This window comes from Cherax quadricarinatus, unplaced genomic scaffold (assembly GCF_038502225.1).
Source record: "Cherax quadricarinatus isolate ZL_2023a unplaced genomic scaffold, ASM3850222v1 Contig4335, whole genome shotgun sequence".
NCBI classification, from domain to species: Eukaryota; Metazoa; Arthropoda; class Malacostraca; order Decapoda; family Parastacidae; genus Cherax; species Cherax quadricarinatus.
The window spans coordinates 1-25306 of NW_027199361.1; the positions used below are offsets into that span (position 1 = coordinate 1).

At 41.1% G+C, this 25306-nt stretch overlaps 1 protein-coding gene across 1 annotated transcript; it reads left to right on the plus strand.

The window, feature by feature from the left end:
• Positions 1–1081: 1081 nt before the first annotated feature.
• LOC138852133 (contactin-3-like) lies at positions 1082–22854 on the plus strand. The gene is made up of 9 exons (XM_070081810.1): positions 1082–1338; positions 1882–2033; positions 4842–4980; positions 5403–5550; positions 11854–12388; positions 17983–18213; positions 18396–18603; positions 18886–18982; positions 20274–22854. Exons 1-8 carry the CDS (start codon positions 1155–1157, stop codon positions 18972–18974), a joined length of 1686 nt encoding a protein of 561 aa, XP_069937911.1. The 5' UTR covers positions 1082–1154; the 3' UTR covers positions 18975–18982; positions 20274–22854.
• The last annotated feature ends 2452 nt before the right edge of the window (positions 22855–25306 follow it).

Here is a 25306-nt window from a genome sequence, read left to right on the forward strand (position 1 = left end):
TACACAGATTTTAGCTTGCTTTATTCGGCAAGAAGAGCGTTGCTATTTAAGCCCAAATCGCAAGTTTTACCTATTCGGCACGACATATACATACCTTGTAGTCAGTTCTTGTATGGTTCACAAGATCACCATCTAGTCTGGTTCACAATATCACCATCTACTCTGGTTCACAAGATCACCATCTAGTCTGATTCACAAGATCACCATCTAGTCTGGTTCACAAGATCACCATCCAGTCTGGTTCACAAGATCACCATCTAGTCTGGTTCACAAGATCACCATCTAGTCTGGTTCACAAGATCACCATCTAGTCTGGTTCACGAGATCACCATCTTGTGTGGTTCACAAGACCACCATCTTGTCTGGTTCACAAGATCACCATCTTGTCTGGTTCACAAGATCACCATCTAGTCTGGTTCACAAGATCACCATCTAGTCTGGTTCACAAGATCACCATCTAGTCTGGTTCACAAGATCACCATCAAGTCTGATTCAAAAGATCACCATCTAGTCTGGTTCACAAGATCACCATCAAGTCTGGTTCACAAGATCACCATCTAGTCTGGTTCACAAGATCACCATCTAGTCTGGTTCACAAGATCACCATCTAGTCTGGTTCACAAGATCACCTTCTAGTCTGGTTCACAAGATCACCATCTTGTCTGGTTCACAAGATCACCATCTAGTCAGATTTACAAGATCACCATCTAGTCTGGTTCACAAGATCATCATCTTGTCTGGTTCACAAAATCACCATCTAGTCAGGTTTACAAGATCACCATCTAGTCTGGTTCACAAGATCACCATCTTGTCTGGTTTACAAGATCACCATCTAGTCAGGTTTACAAGATCACCATCTAGTCTGGTTCACAAGATCACCTTCTAGTCTGGTTCACAAGATCACCATCTTGTCTGGTTCACAAGATCACCATCTAGTCAGGTTTACAAGATCACCATCTAGTCTGGTTCACAAGATCACCATCTTGTCTGGTTCACAAGATCACCATCTAGTCTGGTTCACAAGATCACCATCTTGTCTGGTTCACAAGATCACCATCTAGTCAGGTTTACAAGATCACCATCTTGTCTGGTTCACAGGATCCAGACGAGTGAACTGGGTGAAGGGTACCTCAGCCTCCGGCCGGAGGCCCATTATGCAGGTGAAAAAGGCAAGAAGAAAGTTCATTATTCCCAAGCCATACCGACGGATCATCCGCGAGGGCAAGCTAGGCACTGCAGGCACTGACCTTGTCATCCACCACCTGACACCAGAAGACACTGACAGCTACACTTGCAGTATAGCTCGACACAGAGTCACTCACACCCTCCAGGTCTTAGGTGAGTGAGAAATGTAAACAGTTTTCTGTGGGACTATATATATTCTATATATATATATATATATACATATATATATATATATATATATATATATATATATATATATATATATATATATATATATATATATATATATATATATATATATATATATATACCTAGTTGGTTGAATCTTATTGTGGGTAGCTGGTCCAGTGGCTTACGCACTGGCCTAGAGTTTGACGACTCGCTTGCCGCGAGTTTAATCCCCCCCTCCCCGTGCCGTTGTTTATATCAATCAAGTTTACCGTCTTACTTGTGTAAGGACGTACGACAGTCGAGGGGAAAAAACACGAATGCATTCACTTAGGACAATTACCGAGGACGCATCGGTCCTTAGGACTTGATCACCTCAAAATCATCTGCATTTGAAGTGATCACGTCCAAGGACCGTCCAAATTAAGGGTGTCCGTTTCCCCTTAAGTTGACGGCAGCCATTTGCCACCTTGCTACACTTAACTGTTATTATATCTAATGCTTTCTGATGAGTCGTGACCTCGTCAGAGGCTGAGAGTGTCGTAGAGGAGCCATCACCTTACATCATGGTAGTGTACGACCCGCCCACCATGAGGGCGTATGTAGTCGAGGGCGAAACGACCACTCTCTCCTGCGAAGCTAATGGACACCCCGCCCCTACCGTCCTCTGGCGTCGTCAGGTATGTTTATTATTATTATTATTATTATTATTATTATTATTATTATTATTATTATTATTATTATTATTATTATTATTATTATATATTATTATTATTATTATTATTATTATTATTATTATTATTATTATTATTATTATTATTATTATTATTATTATTATTATTATTATTAAATGAGACTTTTTTTCCCAGTGACTTTTTTTTCCTAAGCAAAATTGTGACTTATTTTCTGTGAGTTATTTTCCGGGCACCCATTACTCATGTACCTTGTGTACCTGTGCATTGTACCTGTGTAACTTGCTCGTGTACCTGTCCAACCTAGTTTTAAAGCTACACAAAGTTCTTACCTCAATAACACTACTTTGGTAGGTTGTTCCACTTATCTACAACTCTATTGCCAAACCACTGCTTTCCTTAATCATTTCTTAACTTAAGTTTATCCACCTTGAATCTGTTCCTATGAGTTCTGTCCTGGTTAGTTATTTTCAGGAGTTGATATCTTGATAATCAAGACACTGTTGCACGCCTTGATCATCAACTTGTCGGCGTTGCGTACCACTTTTAACGTAACTTTAAATCTCCCTTATTTATTCCTTTCTTTTCCACTTCGGTCATATCTCCTCTTATTTTTGTAAATTTCCAAGGAGTGTAAATCCAGTGCCCTCAGCCTATCTTCGTAAATGAGATTTCTTACTATATATTTGGGATTAAGAACCCGTTTTCTTTTTCGTTCTCTAACATGGTTACCAAAATTGATCTGCGTGAAAATAGATGGCGCTGAAGTGTAGCCATGGGATTTTTATTATTTATAGATTTTTATATAAATACAAGAAATCTATTAGCCTTATTAGGAACATTTAAGATTTCTTTCTATGTGGTGCCTGCGTGTGAAGAGACGCAGGCACCACATAGAACATTTAATTAGGAGCCGTTTCGCCCTTTGGATGGGAAGCTTTATCAGTCCAGTACAGAATATGGACACACTCTTAAAACAAAGTGGACAGAGATCAGGTGAATTCATCGGGGTCAGTTCCAACAAAGTACGTGAGTCATATGTTTGTGTAGTGTGTGGTGGAGTTGAATTAATTTAAGAAGGAAACCTGATTTACTTAAAGTACCAGAGACTTGAGCCACCACGTCGATACTGCGAGCAGGTCAGTCGCCAAAGTCGCTTGCACGAATTCTTATCTTTTAAATCCAATCTGGCGTCTTTTCATTTCACCAGGTGTTTTTTTGTGTTATGGTGCATCATGTTGGTGCTCTCTCGCTCGCTGGTCTACATTTCTGGCCGTTCTGCCCAAATATACCTTATCGTATCCGTTGTATGGGATGACATACACACCTGCGATGATTTCTAGTGTTCTGGCTGGTCTCTGTTAAGTCCCTGAAGGGAGATGACGAGCAGGTGGCCATGCTCATGTTGTGATCCAGGAGTACCTAAGTCACATTTTGTGATCCAGGAGTACCTAAGTCACATTTTGTGATCCAGGAGTACCTAAGTCACATTTTGTGATACAGGAGTACCTAAGTCATATTTTGTGGTCCAGGAGTACCTAAGTCACATTTTGTGATCCAGGGGTACCTAAATCACATTTCGTGATCCAGGAGTACCTAAGTCACATTGTTTACCACCTCCACAACTGGAAACACGATACAGAACACAAAGGCACACAAATAACCCGGTAAATGCGATCCTTTAATGGCAACGTTTCGTTCACATAGTGAGCTTCATCAAGAGACAAACATATCTACCAGGGTAAATAGATGTTTGTGACTTGATAAGTCACTGTGGCGATGCGGTCGATATGTCTCCCGCAGCCAGAGAAGTGTGGAAGAAAATGGTAGATAGGTAGGTAGTAGATTCGCCGGTATAATTGCCCGGTCCAGGCCTTTTCTAAGAGGTGGTCCGGTTTTGGCTCCCTTTCACGGGAGTGTCTCAGACCAATGTCTACCATGGAAGAAGGTACAAGTGCTCTGGTGGCCTGGTGGTTAACGCTCTCGCTTCACACGGTGAGGGCCTGGGTTCGATTCCCAGCCAGAGTAGAAACATTGGACGTGTTTCTTTCCACCTGTTGTCTATGTTCCCCATCAGTAAAATGGGTACCTGGGTGTTAGTCGACTGGTGTGGGTCGCATCCTGGGACACTGACCTAAGGAGGCCTGGTCACAGACCGGGCCGCGGGGGCGTTGACCCCCGGAACTCTCTCCAGATAAACTCTCTCCAGATATGTGAAGACACATGTGCAATATTAGAATATAGAGCAGCATAGTATGGACCAGTAAGCCTGTTGCAGTGTTCCTTATGTTCTCGAGCTTATTGCTGACGTGATCGTTCCAAGAGAGACGTTGGGCTTCTGGGTTCATGGTAAACCAAAGAGTTAGTAGGCTTAGGACTGCTAGGTGCGAGGAATATTAACTTTTTTAAACTGCTTTGTCATTCTTTGCTGAAATGAGCTGCGTAATCTAGGTGCAGTTAATACTACCTGTCTTGTACGTGAATGGTATACTGTACCGACAAAATGAAGAATTAGACGCATGTACAACATCTAGGTATATTTATTTGTAGACGTTTCGCTCTCCTGTAGCTTTATCATTTCAATTCATGGAGATACGTAATAGGAAGACTGTACTCAATTGTATTTATAAAGCCACCGCATGGCGATACGTCTACAAATAAAGGTACCCACATATTGCATGTGTCTAATTATTCACTGCTTGACTTCATGATGGGGATTTATAGGGCCACTGACAGCTTACGCCGTATCGAGTTGCACGCTCTACCTGTCTCTCATGTGTGTGTCTGTGTGTGCAGAACGAGGAACAGGTGCTGAGTGAGGGCCCGACGCTGCACCTGGTCAACATCAGAAGGGAAGACGCTGGCTACTACTTCTGCTCTGCTTCTAATGGTGTCCTGGATCCCCAGGAGCGAGCCTTTTACCTCCAGGTCAAGTGTAAGTACTCCATTGTTGTTTCGCAATATACTGAATCCATGTGAGTTATTCAGCGCAGGAGTTAGCTAAGGTTTTAGTGTAACTTTTTCTTACAAAGAACTTCTAAGTTAATTTAGGCTTACTGACAGTTCTAAAGATGCACAATTCTTGCAGTATGTTGGCCATTAATTATTAGGCAGCAGCGTAATGATGATGTCTGAGATGATTCATAAAACACACACACACACACACACACACACACACACACACACACACACACACACACACACACACACACACACACACACACACACACACACACACACACACACACACACACACACACACACATTACTACCACCACTACCACTACCACCGTCACTACCACCACCACTACTACCACCACCAACCTCACCTCTCATCACTCGTCCTGGTGTCAGCAGATGTGTGGGTGGAGGCTGAGGTCAGCAAGGTGGTAGTAGCCAGTGAGGAGCGGAGAGCCCTGCTGACCTGCCAGATCAAAGGTCATCCCAAGCCCAAGGTCAGTCACCCTCGTCTTAAACCTCCATTAGGTAGGTTAGTCACCCTTATCTAAAATCTCCATTAGGTAAGTTAGTCACCCTTATCTAAAATCTCCATTAGGTAAGTTAGTCACCCTTATCTAAAATCTCCATTAGGTAAGTTAGTCACCCTTATCTAAAATCTCCATTAGGTAGGTTAGTCACCCTTATCTAAAACCTCCATTAGGTAGGTTAGTCACCCTTATCTAAAACCTCCATTAGGTAGGTTAGTCACCCTTATCTAAAACCTCCATTAGGTAGGTTAGTCACCCTTATCTAAAACCTCTATTAGGTAGGTTAGTCACCCTTATCTAAAACCTCCATTAGGTAGGTTAGTCACCCTTATCTAAAACCTCCATTAGGTAAGTTAGTCACCCTTATCTTGACCTTCCACTAGATAGGTAAGTCACGAAATGAATCTAATTAGAAAATAAACGAAGAAAATAGGTTTAACAAGAGATCATACTAATTAAATAGGTAATTTATAGTACACAATTCCACAGTTCATGCAAGGAAAAAATAAAAACCAATTGTAAAAATGGCCAAAAAGAGAGACCAGAAATTGTTACTGAACTCGACTCACGAAATCGTAATGACACGATTGCAAACAAACCTTACCACGGACGGGGATAGAACTCGCGTTCAGAGAGTGTCAAAACTCCAGACCGTCGCGTTAGCCACTGGACCAGCTAGCCACAATAAGATTCATCCAACTAGGTATATTATTGTGGCTAGCTGGAATTACCGACAATATGTAAAGTAAAAGGACACAAGTGCAACTAATGTGACATTTATTGTGGCAACGTTTCGCTCTCCAGGAGCTTTATCAAGCCATTACAAACAATACATGGACACAGAGGGTATATAAAGGCTCAGAGTGAGGTGAATACTAGTGAGGTACCATTTCGATGTTCACTAGTGTAGTAGTAGTAGTAGTAGTAGTGGTAGTGACAAAAGTAATACAATATGGTAGAGCAATTAATTCGTACATGAGTAAAAGGATATAAAAGCTATTACTTGGGTAACATAAAAATAGGTTGGACAAATATAAACTGGAATGAGGCAGCTTGTTTCAGTGTTCACTCTCTGTGCTTTGTGTAGTATAACAGGAGAGACTATGTGATGGCAGGGTTTACTGTTTTCAGGAGGATTCTTGCTAAGACTTCGGAGATGGTGAAGCTGCCGTTGTTTTGTTTAATTGTATTCGAAACAGCGATCAGTGCTGATTCAAGGCACTTGCGTGTGCGGAAATTAGTTTCTTTTATCACTAATTGGGCGTCTCTGAATTTCATAAGATGATTGGTGGAATTTCGGTGTTGTACACAGGCGTTGTTTAAGTTGTCGTTCCTACATGCGTATATGTGTTCATTGAGGCGGGTGTCGAGGTTTCTTGCTGTTTCACCTACGTAGATCTTGTCACAGCCTCCACAGGGTATAGTGTAAACTCCTGCATTGACTGGTTCGTGGTGCTTGGGTTTTGTCCTGGTTAGATCCTTTATTGAAGTGGTAGAAGCGATGGCGACTCTGGTGTTAGCTTGTGAAAGTACTTTTGAGACGTTTAGTGCAACCTGGCTGTTGGGAAGAATTATAACTTTGTTGGGAGCGGTGTTGATGCGTGGAGAATTGATGATCTGAAGAGCTCTTTTCTTGCAGTCTTTGATGAAAAAAGAAGGAAATTGTAACTCAGTGAATGTTTGGTGAATGTAAGTACATTCCTCGTCAAGAAACTCAGGACTACAAATTCGGTATGCTCTTAGGAAAAACCCGATGATGATGCCTCTTTTGGTCTTGGTATCTTGACTGGAATAGAAGTGTGTGAGATCATTTTTATTGGTGGGTTTCCGATAAACTTGAAATCTTAGGTTGTTGTCTACTTTGTGAATGAGGACGTCGAGGAAAGGTAGCTTGTCATTGGACTCTTCTTCTAGTGTAAACTGAATCGCTGGTTCAACTGCGTTGAGCCTTGCCTGAAGATCCCGTACATCAAAACGTTTTGGAGTTATTACGAGGACATCGTCCACGTAACGTAACCAAGTGACGCTTGAAGGGATGATGTTGGCGAAGTGTTCGGACTCTAGGTGTTCCATGTATAAGTTGGCTAGGACGGCACTTATTGGGGACCCCATTCCCATGCCGTAGGTTTGTTTGTAGAGCTTGTTATTGAAGGAAAAACAGTTGAAGTTAACACAGAGTTCAATCAAGTCAACAAAATCTCCGGGAGGTAAAGGAAGATTAAGGTCCTGGTTGACTTTACGTCGTAGAACCTCGATGGCTTTTTTGGTAGGTACTTTTGTGAAGAGGGAAGTCACATCCAAACTGCTTAGTTTCTTGTTACGGATGGAGAGGTTACGGATGCGGTTGAGAAGGTCGCCTGAGTGTTTAAGATGAGCGGGGCTGATGGTCCCCAGAAGGCAGGAAAGATGTTTGGCAAGAACTCCGGCTAGTTTGTGTGGAGCACTGCCTATTCCTGACGTGATTGGTCTGAGAGGAATATTGTGTTTATGGGTCTTGGGTAAACCATACATGTGTGCTGGTTTAGGGTTGCTTGGTAACAAGTACAGAAGTTTCTTCCCTTCTCTAGTGCGTTTGAGTATTTGTCTGGTTTTGTATAGAAAGTCTTTGGTGAGCGTCTCCCACTGTTGAGTGCTGATGGGTTCGTATGTAGATTGATCATTCAAAAGGTCCATCATTTTAGTGTTGTAGTCACTGGTGTTGAGTATGACGCCTTCTCACTGCAGCTTTATGTGAACCTTCTTCTTCTAATCTTCCTAGAAGATACATCACTGCCCTTAAGGACCCCAACATTATCGTCACCACCGCCGACAAAGGAGGTGGAGTCGTCATACTCAACACCAGTGACTACAACACTAAAATGATGGACCTTTTGAATGATCAATCTACATACGAACCCATCAGCACTCAACAGTGGGAGACGCTCACCAAAGACTTTCTATACAAAACCAGACAAATACTCAAACGCACTAGAGAAGGGAAGAAACTTCTGTACTTGTTACCAAGCAACCCTAAACCAGCACACATGTATGGTTTACCCAAGACCCATAAACACAATATTCCTCTCAGACCAATCACGTCAGGAATAGGCAGTGCTCCACACAAACTAGCCGGAGTTCTTGCCAAACATCTTTCCTGCCTTCTGGGGACCATCAGCCCCGCTCATCTTAAACACTCAGGCGACCTTCTCAACCGCATCCGTAACCTCTCCATCCGTAACAAGAAACTAAGCAGTTTGGATGTGACTTCCCTCTTCACAAAAGTACCTACCAAAAAAGCCATCGAGGTTCTACGACGTAAAGTCAACCAGGACCTTAATCTTCCTTTACCTCCCGGAGATTTTGTTGACTTGATTGAACTCTGTGTTAACTTCAACTGTTTTTCTTTCAATAACAAGCTCTACAAACAAACCTACGGCATGGGAATGGGGTCCCCAATAAGTGCCGTCCTAGCCAACTTATACATGGAACACCTAGAGTCCGAACACTTCGCCAACATCATCCCTTCAAGCGTCACTTGGTTACGTTACGTGGACGATGTCCTCGTAATAACTCCAAAACGTTTTGATGTACGGGATCTTCAGGCAAGGCTCAACGCAGTTGAACCAGCGATTCAGTTTACACTAGAAGAAGAGTCCAATGACAAGCTACCTTTCCTCGACGTCCTCATTCACAAAGTAGACAACAACCTAAGATTTCAAGTTTATCGGAAACCCACCAATAAAAATGATCTCACACACTTCTATTCCAGTCAAGATACCAAGACCAAAAGAGGCATCATCATCGGGTTTTTCCTAAGAGCATACCGAATTTGTAGTCCTGAGTTTCTTGACGAGGAATGTACTTACATTCACCAAACATTCACTGAGTTACAATTTCCTTCTTTTTTCATCAAAGACTGCAAGAAAAGAGCTCTTCAGATCATCAATTCTCCACGCATCAACACCGCTCCCAACAAAGTTATAATTCTTCCCAACAGCCAGGTTGCACTAAACGTCTCAAAAGTACTTTCACAAGCTAACACCAGAGTCGCCATCGCTTCTACCACTTCAATAAAGGATCTAACCAGGACAAAACCCAAGCACCACGAACCAGTCAATGCAGGAGTTTACACTATACCCTGTGGAGGCTGTGACAAGATCTACGTAGGTGAAACAGCAAGAAACCTCGACACCCGCCTCAATGAACACATATACGCATGTAGGAACGACAACTTAAACAACGCCTGTGTACAACACCGAAATTCCACCAATCATCTTATGAAATTCAGAGACGCCCAATTAGTGATAAAAGAAACTAATTTCCGCACACGCAAGTGCCTTGAATCAGCACTGATCGCTGTTTCGAATACAATTAAACAAAACAACGGCAGCTTCACCATCTCCGAAGTCTTAGCAAGAATCCTCCTGAAAACAGTAAACCCTGCCATCACATAGTCTCTCCTGTTATACTACACAAAGCACAGAGAGTGAACACTGAAACAAGCTGCCTCATTCCAGTTTATATTTGTCCAACCTATTTTTATGTTACCCAAGTAATAGCTTTTATATCCTTTTACTCATGTACGAATTAATTGCTCTACCATATTGTATTACTTTTGTCACTACTACTACTACTACTACTACTACCACTAGTGAACATCGAAATGGTACCTCACTAGTATTCACCTCACTCTGAGCCTTTATATACCCTCTGTGTCCATGTATTGTTTGTAATGGCTTGATAAAGCTCCTGGAGAGCGAAACGTTGCCACAATAAATGTCACATTAGTTGCACTTGTGTCCTTTTACTTTACCTCCAGGTAATACCCTCATTACTACCTCCAGGTAATACTCTCATTACTACCTGCAGGTAATACCCTCATTACTACCTCCAGGTAATACCCTCATTACTACCGCCAGGTAATACCCTCATTACTACCTCCAGGTAATACCCTCATTACTACCTCCAGGTAATACCCTCATTACTACCTCCAGGTAATACCCTCATTACTACCTCCAGGTAATACCCTCATTACTACCTCCAGGTAATACCCTCATTACTACCTCCATTTAATACCCTCATTACTACCTCCAGGTAATACCCTCATTACTACCTCCAGGTAATACCCTCATTACTACCGCCAGGTAATACCCTCATTACTACCTCCAGGTAATACCCTCATTACTACCTCCAGGTAATACCCTCATTACTACCTCCAGGTAATACCCTCATTACTACCTCCAGGTAATACCCTCATTACTACCTCCAGGTAATACCCTCATTACTACCTCCAGTTAATACCCTCATTACTACCTCCAGGTAATACCCTCATTACTACCTCCAGGTAATACCCTCATTACTACCGCCAGGTAATACCCTCATTACTACCTCCAGGTAATACCCTCATTACTACCTCCAGGTAATACCCTCATTACTACCTCCAGGTAATACCCTCATTACTACCTCCAGGTAATACCCTCATTACTACCTCCAGGTAATACCCTCATTACTACCTCCAGTTAATACCCTCATTACTACCTCCAGGTAATACCCTCATTACTACCTCCAGGTAATACCCTCATTACTACCGCCAGGTAATACCCTCATTACTACCTCCAGGTAATACCCTCATTACTACCTCCAGGTAATACCCTCATTACTACCTCCAGGTAATACCCTCATTACTACCTCCAGTTAATACCCTCATTACTACCTCCAGGTAATACCCTCATTACTACCTCCAGGTAATACCCTCATTACTACCGCCAGGTAATACCCTCATTACTACCTCCAAGTAATACCCTCATTAACACCCCCTTAAACGTAATACCCCACACTGTTTAATACCCCTCACCCCCTGTAAACTTAGATAAACCCATCAATATTATCTTGTGAGGGATAATTAGTCTAATAATTGGACCTTAATGGGAGGTGCTAGTTCATTTGATCCAGAAAAAAGATATTTGTACCAGTTAAATTTTTGTATTTCTGTCATTGCAATATAGGAAATCTGGGAAGGCTTGCAGGTGCATTGACGCAAGTCATGTCAACGTGCAACGTAAACTGCAATCCTAATTCACAAAATCGTAATAACACGGGTGTAAATAAATCGTAATAACGCGGGTGTAAACAAATCGTAGTAACACGGGTGTAAACAAATCAGGGAACTTGTGTAAGATTTGGGAATTCTTAATCTGGAAACGTTTCGTCACGCAGTGGTTTCTTCAGTCCAATGCAGAGAAAGGTGAAACATGAGGAGGAGGGGTAGTAGTTTAAGGTAATCAGTCCCACAGCCTTGAGTCGGTGTTTGATCCATCAAACTTGAGTAATCAGTCCCTCAGCCTTGAGTTGCTGTTTGATCCATCAAACTTGAGTAATCAGTCCCTCAGCCTTGAGTTGCTGTTTGATCCATCAAACTTGAGTAATCAGTCCCTCAGCCTTGAGTCGGTGCTTGATCCATCAAACTTGAGTAATCAGTCCCTCAGCCTTGAATCGGTGTTTGATCCATCAAACTTGAGTAATCAGTCCCTCAGCCTTGAGTCGATGTTTGACCCATCAAACTTGAGTAATCAGTCCCTCAGCCTTGAGTCGGTGTTTGACCCATCAAACTTGAGTAATCAGTCCCTCAGCCTTGAATCGGTGCTTGACCCATCAAACTTGAGTAATCAGTCCCTCAGCCTTGAGTCGGTGTTTGACCCATCAAACTTGATGGTAGTGCTCACAGACGAGGCAGTAGAATTACAGGGAACATCACTCCAAACATTATTCTTGTCGTTTGCTGAGACACTTGATGGTTCTTGTACGTTGATTTACGTCACTCAGAACCACACAAGCTTCGGTGTAAATAGATGGTCTCTTGCATCAGAGGTTCCATTGGTACAATGTAGGAAAACAACTGTTCCTGTCCTCAAGCTTTCAAAGCTTTTGTCATTTTGTTGACAATGGTATAATGGTACAAATGGCATAATTGTATAAATGGTATAATGGCATAAATTGTACATTGGTATAAATGATATAATGGTATAAATGCTATAATGCTATAATGGTACAAATGCTATAATGACATAATGGTATAAATGGTATAATGGCATAAATGGTATAATGGTATAAATGGTATAATGCTATAATGGTACAAATGACATAATGGTATAAATGGTATAATGGTATAAATGGCATAATGATATAAAAGGTATAATGGTATAAATGGTATAATGGTATAAGTAGCATAATGGCACAAATGGCACAATGGTATAAATGGTATAATGGTCTAAATGGTATAATGGTATTGCTATAATGCAATAAGTCGTATAATGGCATAAATGGTATAATGGTATAAATGATATAATGGTATAAATGGTATAATAGTAATAAATGGTATAATGGTATAAATGGTATAATGGTATAAATGGTATAATGGCATAAATGGTATAATGGCATAAATAGTATAATGGCATAAATGGTATAATGGTATAAATGGTATAATGGCATAAATGGTATAATGGTATAAATGGTATAATGGTATAATGGTATAATGGTATAAATGGTATAATGGTATAAATGGTATAATGGTATAAATGGTATAATGGTATAAATGGTATAATGGCATAAATGGTATAATGGTATAAATGGTATAATGGTATAAATGGTATAATGGCATAAATGGTATAATGGCATAAATGGTATAATGGCATAAATGGTATAATGGTATAAATGGTATAATGGCATAAATGGTATAATGGTATAAATGGTATAATGGTATAATGGTATAATGGTATAAATGGTATAATGGTATAAATGGTATAATGGTATAAAAGGTATAATGGTATAAATGGTATAATGGCATAAATGGTATAATGGTATAAATGGTATAATGATATAAATGGTATAATGGCATAAATGGTATAATGGTATAAATGGTATAATGGCATAAATGGTATAATGGTATAAATGGTATAATGACATAAATGGTATAATGGTATAATGGTATAAATGGTATAATGGTATAAATGGTATAATGGTATAAATGGTATAATGGCATAAATGGTATAATGGTATAAATGGTATAATGGTATAAATGGTATAATGGCATAAATGGTATAATGGTATAAATGGTACAATGGTATAAATGGTATAATGGCATAAATGGTATAATGGTATAAATGGTATAATGGCATAAATGGTATAATGGTATAAATGGTATAATGGCATAAATGGTATAATGGTATAAATGGTATAATGGCATAAATGGTATAATGGTATAAATGGTATAATGGCATAAATGGTATAATGGCATAAATGGTATAATGGTATAAATGGTATAATGGCATAAATGGTATAATGGCATAAATGGTATAATGGTATAAATGGTATAAAATGCCATTTTGTAACTTTAACTTCCTCTTGGCTTTAGAAGAATTACTCAAGGGTTATAATCATAAACATAATTTTTAAAAGGGTGGATGGGTAAGCCAGTGGAAGGCCTCGGTCAGATGACCAGAAGCTCCAGCTGAGGGTCATCATGTGACTAAGACCCGCGTTAGGAAACACTTGTCATGTTTCCTGAACAAAAACCTAACCTTCAGAAGAGATGAATTATTTAGATGCCTGTTGTCTCGTGTTTCCTTCTGCAAAACTTTCGTTTATAACTTGGAAACGTCTCATCCGATCGGCTTCAAATTTACAACGCTGGTGTGTAGCAATTACAAAAGGTTTCATGTGAATAGGAAGAGTGACGGATGCTTCTTTAGGTAGAGTTGAAATTACCGAAGGTGATATTTAACCATGTATTATGCCTACATTTAATATTACTGGTAATATATTAATATTTCTGAAAGTACATTAATATTACTGATAATACATTTAATATTATATTGGTATGTAAAGGTGAACTTTGGTTAATTTGATATTAAATAATGCTGGAAGGTAGAGGAGGCTGGGCTTGTAAGATGTAGGGGAAGCGGAGATACTGTTCGTAGTTATCACTAGCATTTGCCACTTATTGGGGAATGTGGAGATAGACAGTATAATAACTTATGTGATATGTTAAGATATCTTATCAATGAAAATAAAATATCTGATATATTAAGCTAATTTCTTTAATTTGTTTGTAACAGATTAGTGAATTGTAGGTATAAATCCAGATGTACTCCTGTTAACCCTTTAGCGGCCTAGTTCCTAGGCCTATTGTGTACTCAAATTCTCTTGTGCTACCATCCACAGGACGAATATGGGGTACACAGTAAACTAGCCACTACCCTCCACAGGATGGATATGAGGTGCACAATAAACTAGCCACTACCATCCACAGGATAGATATTAACTTGTTCATTACCACTGTAACTCATTACCACTGTAGCTTGTTCATTACCACTGTAACTTGTTCATTACCACTGTAACTTGTTCATTACCACTGTAACTTGTTCATTACCACTGTAACTTGTTCATTACCACTGTAACTTGTTCATTACCACTGTAACTTGTTCATTACCACTGTAACTTGTTCATTACCACTGTAACTTGTTCATTACCACTGTAACTTGTTCATTACCACTGTAACTTGTTCATTACCACTGTAACTTGTTCATTACCACTGTAACTTGTTCATTACCACTGTAACTTGTTCATTACCACTGTAACTTGTTCATTACCACTGTAACTTGTTCATTACCACTGTAACTTGTTCATTACCACTGTAACTTGTTCATTACCACACTTGTACCACTGTAACTTGTTCATTACCACTGTAACTTGTTCATTACCACTGTAACTTGTTCATTACCACTGTAACTTGTTCATTACCACTGTAACTTGTTCATTACCACTGTAACTTGTTCATTACCACTGTAACTTGTTCATTACCACTGTAACTTGTTCATTACCACTGTAACTTGTTCATTACCACTGTAACTTGTTCATTACCACTGTAACTTGTTCATTACCACTGTAACTTGTTCATTACCACTGTAACTTGTTCATTACCACTGTAACTTGTTCATTACCACTGTAACTTGTTCATTACCACTGTAACTTGTTCATTACCACTGTAACTTGTTCATTACCACTGTAACTTGTTCATTACCACTGTAACTTGTTCATTACCACTGTAACTTGTTCATTACCACTGTAACTTGTTCATTACCACTGTAACTTGTTCATTACCACTGTAACTTGTTCATTACCACTGTAACTTGTTCATTACCACTGTAACTTGTTCATTACCACTGTAACTTGTTCATTACCACTGTAACTTGTTCATTACTTGTTCATTACCACTGTAACTTGTTCATTACCACTGTAACTTGTTCATTACCACTGTAACTTGTTCATTACCACTGTAACTTGTTCATTACCACTGTAACTTGTTCATTACCACTGTAACTTGTTCATTACCACTGTAACTTGTTCATTACCACTGTAACTTGTTCATTACCACTGTAACTTGTTCATTACCACTGTAACTTGTTCATTACCACTGTAACTTGTTCATTACCACTGTAACTTGTTCATTACCACTGTAACTTGTTCATTACCACTGTAACTTGTTCATTACCACTGTAACTTGTTCATTACCACTGTAACTTGTTCATTACCACTGTAACTTGTTCATTACCACTGTAACTTGTTCATTACCACTGTAACTTGTTCATTACCACTGTAACTTGTTCATTACCACTGTAACTTGTTCATTACCACTGTAACTTGTTCATTACCACTGTAACTTGTTCATTACCACTGTAACTTGTTCATTACCACTGTAACTTGTTCATTACCACTGTAACTTGTTCATTACCACTGTAACTTGTTCATTACCACTGTAACTTGTTCATTACCACTGTAACTTGTTCATTACCACTGTAACTTGTTCATTACCACTGTAACTTGTTCATTACCACTGTAGCTTGTTCAGTACCACTTGTACTGTATCTTGTTCATTGCCACTGTAACTTGTTCATTACCACTGTAGCTTGTTCATTACCACTGTAACTTGTTCATTACCACTGTAACTTGTTCATTACCACTGTAACTTGTTCATTACCACTGTAACTTGTTCATTACCACTGTAACTTGTTCATTACCACTGTAACTTGTTCATTACCACTGTAACTTGTTCATTATCACTGTAACTTGATCATTAACACTGTAACTTGTTCTTATCAAGCCATGTTTCACTCTGTGTAGAGCTTTATCAAGCCATGTTTCACTCTGTAGAGCTTTATCAAGCCATGTTTCACTCTGTGTAGAGCTTTATCAAGCCATGTTTCACTCTGTGTAGAGCTTTATCAAGCCATGTTTCACTCTGTGTAGAGCTTTATCAAGCCATGTTTCACTCTGTGTAGAGCTTTATCAAGCCATGTTTCACTCTGTGTAGAGCTTTATCAAGCCATGTTTCACTCTGTGTAGAGCTTTATCAAGCCATGTTTCACTCTGTGTAGAGCTTCATCAAGCCATGTTTCACTCTGTGTAGAGCTTTATCAAGCCATGTTTCATTCTGTGTAGAGCTTTATCAAGCCATGTTTCATTCTGTGTAGAGCTTTATCAAACCATGTTTCACTCTATGTAGAGCTTTATCAAGCCATGTTCCACTCTGTGTAGAGCTTTATCAAGCCATGTTTCACTCAGTGTAGAGCTTTATCAAGCCATGTTTCACTCTGTGTAGAGCTTTATCAGGGCTCTCTAAACATTTCTTCTGTGGGCCCCTTATGCCCACAGAAGAAATGCGTAGGGGATCACTATTTGTTCTCCGTCGGAGTCTCCTACAGCATCATCATCTGCCCCTCCGAAGTGTTTTGGGTGTTCAGCAGAAACACAAGGGAACTTTTACAGAGAACACTGGGAAATATATTTTAAACAATGATAGCGTAAAGGTTATAGTGAGGAAAGTATTAGAGCGTTCCAGAGGGAGAAAATTAGGTAACGCTTAAACACAACGAACCTAACAAATATAGGAGCACAAACAAGGTAGCAGGAACTAATAGGAAGGCGAGGGCAAACAGGTAAACAAATAAATATAAGAAATAAGTTGCTAAAAACAGGTTTTTATCGAGACAACATTTCACTCTATAGACTTTTATCAGACTCTCCACTGAGCAAAATATCGTTCCAAGAAATATTGTGGTGTAACGTTCGCTTATTTTACATGAACTGTCGGCAGTACCTCACGTGAAGCCGAGCAGAGAAGTAATAGCAGAAAAGGACGAATGATTTAGACAAGCGCGGGAGAATCCGGGGCTTGGAACCCACCACGGTTGGATAATCAGAAGCGACAAAAAACCGTAAAGGAAGGACTTGCGGAACTCCAGCTCAGTCAAGGTCTCTCTTACTGTCATGACATGCAGAATAGAATAATAAGTATTGATTCGCATCATACAGTCGATACACAATACACACTTAATACATTCATTATCGTAGCTTATGCTGGTGTTGTGATGGTGTTGTATCGCGATGGTGTTAGAAGGGCAATAAATTCATAGTCTTACCCTCACTCACAGCTGGAAAACATGACACCTTCAGCTCTAGGGGACTATAAGTGCCGGGCTCACAACGAGGCAGGGGAAGACAGTGCCACCATCACCGTAGAGGCCACCCCTGGCCCCGTCCAGGTGCTGGAGGCCTCCCCTACATCCACCTATGGCCTCTACAACATCACTTGGGAGGTAGAGAGCCTAGCGCCTGTAGATTACTACTTCGTCTCCTACAATCAAGTGAGTTCCTGTAGAGAGTTCAGGCGAGTCCAGTGAAATCAGATGTACAGTATGCAACTACTACTATTACTACTACTACTACTACTACTACTACTACTACTACTACTACTACTACTACTACTAATAATAATAATAATAATAATAATAATAATAATAATGATAATAATAATAACTTGATACAGGAAGGCAGTAGTGAGGTGGAAAGAAGGACTGTGAGCGCCACACCACAGATAAACAGAAGTGGTACCCACTACACAGAGAGCACCCTGGTGGACCTCACCCCAGGGATCACGTACCACCTGACGGTGCGGGCCGTGGCCAAAGGGCATCTTCCAGGTCTTCCTATGGAGGAAAATTTCTTCTTTACAGCCTCTGATCCAGCTTCCGCCCGTGAGTGTTAAAACTTATGTTTGTGTATAAGAAAAATCCGTTGTTGTTTACTGAAGAAATGTTGCGATAAACCGTACCCTAAACGACTTACATGTGACATCCTAAGAGTACTGCATGTGATATCATCCTAAAAGTCTTACATGTGACATCATCCTAAAAGTCTTACATATGACATCATCCTAAAAGTTTTACACGTGACATCCTAAGAGTCTTACATGTGACATCATTCTAAGAGTCTTACATGTGACATCATAAGACACTAACATGTGACATCTCCCGCAGATGAAATGAGTGACGGGACCTGGAATTTGTTGAAGTCAGCACTTACCGTCATCTCCCGTCTACCGAAAGTAGTTAGGGACATGCAGTAGGTGAACAGGTAAGTGACAGGGAGCAGGGAAACATATACGTAGGGAGAGTAGGGAAACATGAAGGTAGGGAGAGTAGGGAAACATATACGTAGGGAGAGTAGGGAAACATGAAGGTAGGGAGAGTAGGGAAACATATACGTAGGGAGAGTAGGGAAACATGAAGGTAGGGAGAGTAGGGAAACATGTAGGTAGGGAGAGTAGGGATACATGAAGGCAGGGAGAGTAGGGAAACATGAAGGTAGGGAGAGTAGGGAAACATGTAGGTAGGGAGAGTAGGGATACATGAAGGCAGGGAGAGTAGGGAAACATGAAGGTAGGGATAGTAGGGAAACATGAAGGTAGGGAGAGTAGGGAAACATGAAGGTAGGGAGAGTAGAGATACATGAAGGTAGGGAGAGTAGGGAAGCATGAAGGTAGGGAGAGTAGGGATACATGAAGGTAGGGAGAGTAGGGATACATGAAGGTAGGGAGAGTAGGGAAACATGAAGGTAGGGAGAGTAGGGAAAAATGAAGGTAGGGAGAGTAGGGATACATGAAGGTAGGGAGAGTAGGCAAACATGAAGGTAGGGAGAGTAGGGATACATGAAGGTAGGGAGAGTAGGGAAATAAGAAGGTAGGGAGAGTAGGGATACATGAAGGTAGGGAGAGCAGGGAAACATGAAGGTAGGGAGAGTAGAGATACATGACGGTAGGGAGAGTAGGGAAACATGAAGGTAGGGAGAGTAGGGAAACATGAAGGTAGGGAGAGTAGAGATACATGACGGTAGGGAGAGTAGGGAAACATGAAGGTAGGGAGAGTAGGGAAACATGAAGGTAGGGAGAGTAGAGATACATGACGGTAGGGAGAGTAGGGAAACATGAAGGTAGGGAGAGTAGGGAAACATGAAGGTAGGGAGAGTAGGGATACATGAAGGTAGGGAGAGTAGGGAAACATGAAGGCAGGGATACATGAAGGTAGGGAGAGTAGGGAAACATGAAGGTAGGGATACATGAAGGTAGGGAGAGTAGGGATACATGAAGGCAGGGAGAGTAGGGATACATGAAGGTAGGGAGAGTAGGGATACATGAAGGTAGGGAGAGTAGGGATACATGAAGGTAGGGAGAGTAGTTTAGCTCTCCTTTATAACAACAGAAACAACAACAACAACAACAACAACAACAACAATAATAATAATAATGATAATAACAATAATAATAATAATAATAATAATAATGATAATAACAATAATAATAATAATAATAATAATAATAATAATAATAATAATAATAATAATAACATTTTTACCCCTTTCTACTTAGATCCTCATCGAGTAGTTCAACAGGGATACCTGTGACTAGCTTCCAGGTTGTTTCTGCTGTTGACTGCCTGTTCAACGAGGCTGTTGCTGTTGGCGACCTGCCGGCACCCATCTAACGACAGGTTATTTAAGAGCCGAATTTGGCATTATGGGCGGTGGCACTGTAATTGGTGCAGTGTAGCACACTGTATTTGGGTGTGACGCTGGTTCTTGGGGTGGCACTGTACCTGGGGTGGCACCGTACCTTGCTGTCTACTTTGCTATCCTGTCTACTGTCGATAGTTGATGAATTAGACACACGTAGAACACTTAGTTAACTTTACTGGCTTCATCAGTCCTGAACAAAGAAGAATGGGGAAGATCGGAAGGAGTTTGAGGTAATCGGTTGTGTTTGCGGGGTTAAGGTTCAGCTCTTGGCCCAGCCTTTTAACCTTAAAAACTTGTTGCTTTGTAGTGGTTGCTGGTCCTCCTGGACCCTATCGTACGTATCCTTTAAGCTGTGTATGAAATATGTGCCCTCATGGGCTCCACTTTTTGTAAATTAAAAAATACCTTTTATATTTACATGAGATTTACATAATATATTTACATGAAATTTACAATATATATTTACATTAGATTTACATAAATATATTTCGATGAGATTTACATAAATATATTTCGATGAGATTTACATAAATATATTTCGATGAGATTTACATAAATATAAATGCATGAGATGTACATATATTTACATAAGATTTACATATATTTACAAGAAATTTACAAATTTACATGAGATTTGCATAAATATATTTAAAAAAAATATAATTATTAATAGTGTGTGAGTCTAGAAAATAGGATAGGAATTAAATAGAAAAAAATCCATATTTTTGGCACTTTTTTAATCATATCAGGATAAATTTTGAGCTATGGTGCCATTGTGACCCCCTGGTGTATTTGTGACTTATGGTGCCATTGTGACCCCCTGGTGTATTTCTGACTTATGGTGCCATCCTGACCCCCTGGTGTATTTCTGACTTATGGTGCCATTGTGACCCCCTGGTGTATTTCTGACTTATGGTGCCATTGTGACCCCCTGGTGTATTTCTGACTTATGGTGCCATTGTGACCCCCTGGTGTATTTCTGACTTATGGTGCCATTGTGACTCACTGGTGTATTTCTGACTTATGGTGCCATTGTGACCCCCTGGTGTATTTCTGACTTATGGTGCCATTGTGACCCCCTGGTGTATTTCTGACGTATGGCGCCATTGTGACCCCCTGGTGTATTTCTGACGTATGGTGCCATTGTGACATCCTGGTGTATTTCTGACGTATGGTGCCATTGTGACCCCCTGGTGTATTTCTGACTTATGGTGCCATTTTGACCCCCTGGTGTATTTCTGACTTATGGTGCCATTGTGACCCCCTGGTGTATTTCTGACGTATGGTGCCATTGTGACATCCTGGTGTATTTCTGACGTATGGTGTCATTGTGACCCCCTGGTGTATTTCTGACTTATGGTGCCATTGTGACCCCCTGGTGTATTTCTGACTTATGGTGCCATTGTGACCCCCTGGTGTATTTGTGACGTATGGTGCCATTGTGACCCCCTGGTGTATTTCTGACTTATGGTGCCATCGTGACCCCCCGGTGTATTTCTGACGTATGGTGCCATTGTGATCCCCTGGTGTATTTCTGACTTATGGTGCCATCGTGACCCCCTGGTGTATTTCTGACGTATGGTGCCATTGTGACCCCCTGGTGTATTTCTGACTTATGGTGCCATTGTGACCCCCTGGTGTATTTCTGACTTATGGTGCCATTGTGACCCACTGGTGTATTTCTGACTTATGGTGCCATTGTGACCTCCTGGTGTATTTCTGACGTATGGTGCCATTGTGATCCCCTGGTGTGTTTCTGACGTATGGTGCCATTGTGACCCCCTGGTGTATTTCTGACTTAAGGTGCCATTGTGACCCCCTGGTGTATTTCTGACGTATGGTGCCATTGTGACCCCCTGGCGTATTTCTGACTTATGGTGCTATTGTGACCCCCTGGTGTATTTGTGACGTATGGTGCCATTGTGACCCCCTGGCGTATTTCTGACGTATGGTGCCATTGTGACCCCCTGGTGTATTTCTGACTTATGGTGCCATTGTGACCCCCTGGTGTATTTCTGACGTATGGTGCCATTGTGACCCCCTGGTGTATTTCTGACGTATGGTGCCATTGTGACCCCTGGTGTATTTCTGACGTATGGTGCCATTGTGACCCCCTGGTGTATTTCTGACTTATGGTGCCATCGTGAGCCCCTGGTGTATTTCTGACGTATGGGGCCATCGTGACCCCCTGGTGTATTTCTGACGTATGGTGCCATTGTGACCCCCTGGTGTATTTCTGACTTATGGTGCCATCGTGACCCCCTGGTGTATTTCTGACGTATGGTGCCATCGTGACCCCCTGGTGTATTTCTGACGTATGGTGCCATTGTGACCCCCTGGTGTATTTCTGACTTATGGTGCCATTGTGACCCCTGGTGTATTTATGACGTATGGTGCCATCGTGACCCCCAGGTGTATTTCTGACGCATGGTGCCATCGTGACCCCTGGTGTATTTCTGACTTATGGTGCCATTGTGACCCCCTGGTGTATTTCTGACGTATGGTGCCATTGTGACCCCCTGGTGTATTTCTGACTGATGGTGCCATTGTGACCCCCTGGTGTATTTCTGACGTATGGTGCCATCGTGACCCCCTGGTGTATTTCTGACGTATGGTGCCATTGTGACCCCCTGGTGTATTTCTGACTTATGGTGCCATTGTGACCCCCTGGTGTATTTCTGACTTATGGTGCCATTGTGACCCCCTGGTGTATTTCTGACTTATGGTGCCATTGTGACCCCCTGGTGTATTTCTGACTTATGGTGCCATTGTGACCCCCTGGTGTATTTCTGACTTATGGTGCCATTGTGACCCCCTGGTGTATTTCTGACTTATGGTGCCATTGTGACCCCCTGGTGTATTTCTGACTTATGGTGCCATTGTGACCCCCTGGTGTATTTCTGACTTATGGTGCCATTGTGACCCCCTGGTGTATTTCTGACTTATGGTGCCATTGTGACCCCCTGGTGTATTTCTGACTTATGGTACCATTGTGACCCCCTGGTGTATTTCTGACTTATGGTGCCATTGTGACCCCCTGGTGTATTTCTGACTTATGGTGCCATTGTGACCCCCTGGTGTATTTCTGACTTATGGTGCCATTGTGACCCCCTGGTGTATTTCTGACTTATGGTGCCATTGTGACCCCCTGGTGTATTTCTGACTTATGGTGCCATTGTGACCCCCTGGTGTATTTCTGACTTATGGTGCCATTGTGACCCCCTGGTGTATTTCTGACTTATGGTGCCATTGTGACCCTCTGCTGTATTCTTGACTTATACATCTACATAGTAGACGATAGTTCTTAATCTAGATAGTACACAATAGTTCTTAATGTAGATAATACGCAATAATTCTTAATCTAAATAGAAGCAGATAGTTCTCAGTAGATAGTCTCAGAACGGACTCGCTAGTCTTCTACTGTCTGACTTTCCCATGTACTCTTATATACTCAAATGTACTATATAATTATATGTGTTACTATGTACTATAATGTACACCCATGTACCCCTATGTACTCCCATGTATTATCATGTACACCCATGTACTTCTCTGTACTCTCATGTACTATCATGTACACCCTTGTACCCCTATGCACTCCCATGTACTATTATGTACACCCATTTACTCCTATGTACTCCCATGTACTATCATGTACATCCATGTACCTCTATGTACTCCCATGTACTATCATATACACCCATATACTCCTATGTACTCCCATGTACTATCATGTATATCCATGTACCTCCATGTACTTGTACTACAGTATATTACAGTGTACTACAGTGTACTACAGTATACTACAGCGTACTACAGTGTACTACAGTGTACTATACTACAGTGTACTACAGTATACTACAGTGTACTACAGTGTACTACAGCATACTACAGTATACTACAGTGTGCTACAGTGTACTACAGCGTACTACAGTGTACTATACTACAGTGTACTACAGTATACTACAGTGTACTACAGTATAGTACAGTGTACTACAGTGTACTAGAGTGTACTATACTACAGTGTACTACAGTATAGTACAGTGTACTACAGTATACTACAGTGTACTACAGTGTACTACAGTGTACTACAGTATACTACAGTGTACTACAGTATACTACAGTGTACTACAGTGTACTACAGTGTACTACTGTATACTAAAGTGTACTACAGTGTACTACAGTGTACTACAGTACACTACAGTGTACTACAGTGTACTACAGTATACTACAGTGTACTACAGTGTAATACAGTGTACTACAGTATACTACAGTGTACTACAGTATACTACAGTGTACTACAGTGTACTACAGTGTACTACAGCATACTACAGTATACTACAGTGTACTACAGTGTACTACAGTGTACTACAGTATACTACAGCGTACTACCCATAACAGTTCAAGCTTCAGGGCCCCCATAACAGTTCAAGCTTCAGGGCCCCATAACAGTTCAAGCTTCAGGGCCCCCATAACAGTTCAAGCTTCAGGGCCCCCATAACAGTTCAAGCTTCAGGGCCCCCATAACAGTTCAAGCTTCAGGGCCCTATAACAGTTCAAGCTTCAGGATCCCCATAACAATTCAAGCGTCAGGGACCCCATAACAGTTCAAGCTTCAGGACGCCCATAACAGTTCAGGCTTCAGGGACCCCATAACAGTTCAAGCTTCAGAGCCCCTATAACAATTCAAGCTTCAGGGCCCCCATAACAGTTCAAGCTTCAGGGCCCCATAACAGCTTAAGCTTCTGGGCCCCCATAACAGTTCAAGCTTCAGGGACCCCATAACAGTTCAAGCTTCAGAGCTCCCATAACAGTTCAAGCTTCAGGGACCCCTTAACAGTTCAAGCTTCAGGGGCCCCATAATAGTTTAAGCTTCAGGGCCCCCAT

Excerpts from the sequence above, each read along its gene's own strand:
- LOC138852133 (XM_070081810.1), top strand. The coding sequence starts at position 1,155 with ATGCAGGTGAAAAAGGCAAGAAGAAAGTTCATTATTCCCAAGCCATAC. Across the intron at positions 1,339-1,881 it reads TCACACCCTCCAGGTCTTAG|AGGCTGAGAGTGTCGTAGAG; the intron begins GTGAGTGAGAAA and ends TGACCTCGTCAG. Across the intron at positions 4,981-5,402 it reads CTTTTACCTCCAGGTCAAGT|ATGTGTGGGTGGAGGCTGAG; the intron begins GTAAGTACTCCA and ends TGGTGTCAGCAG.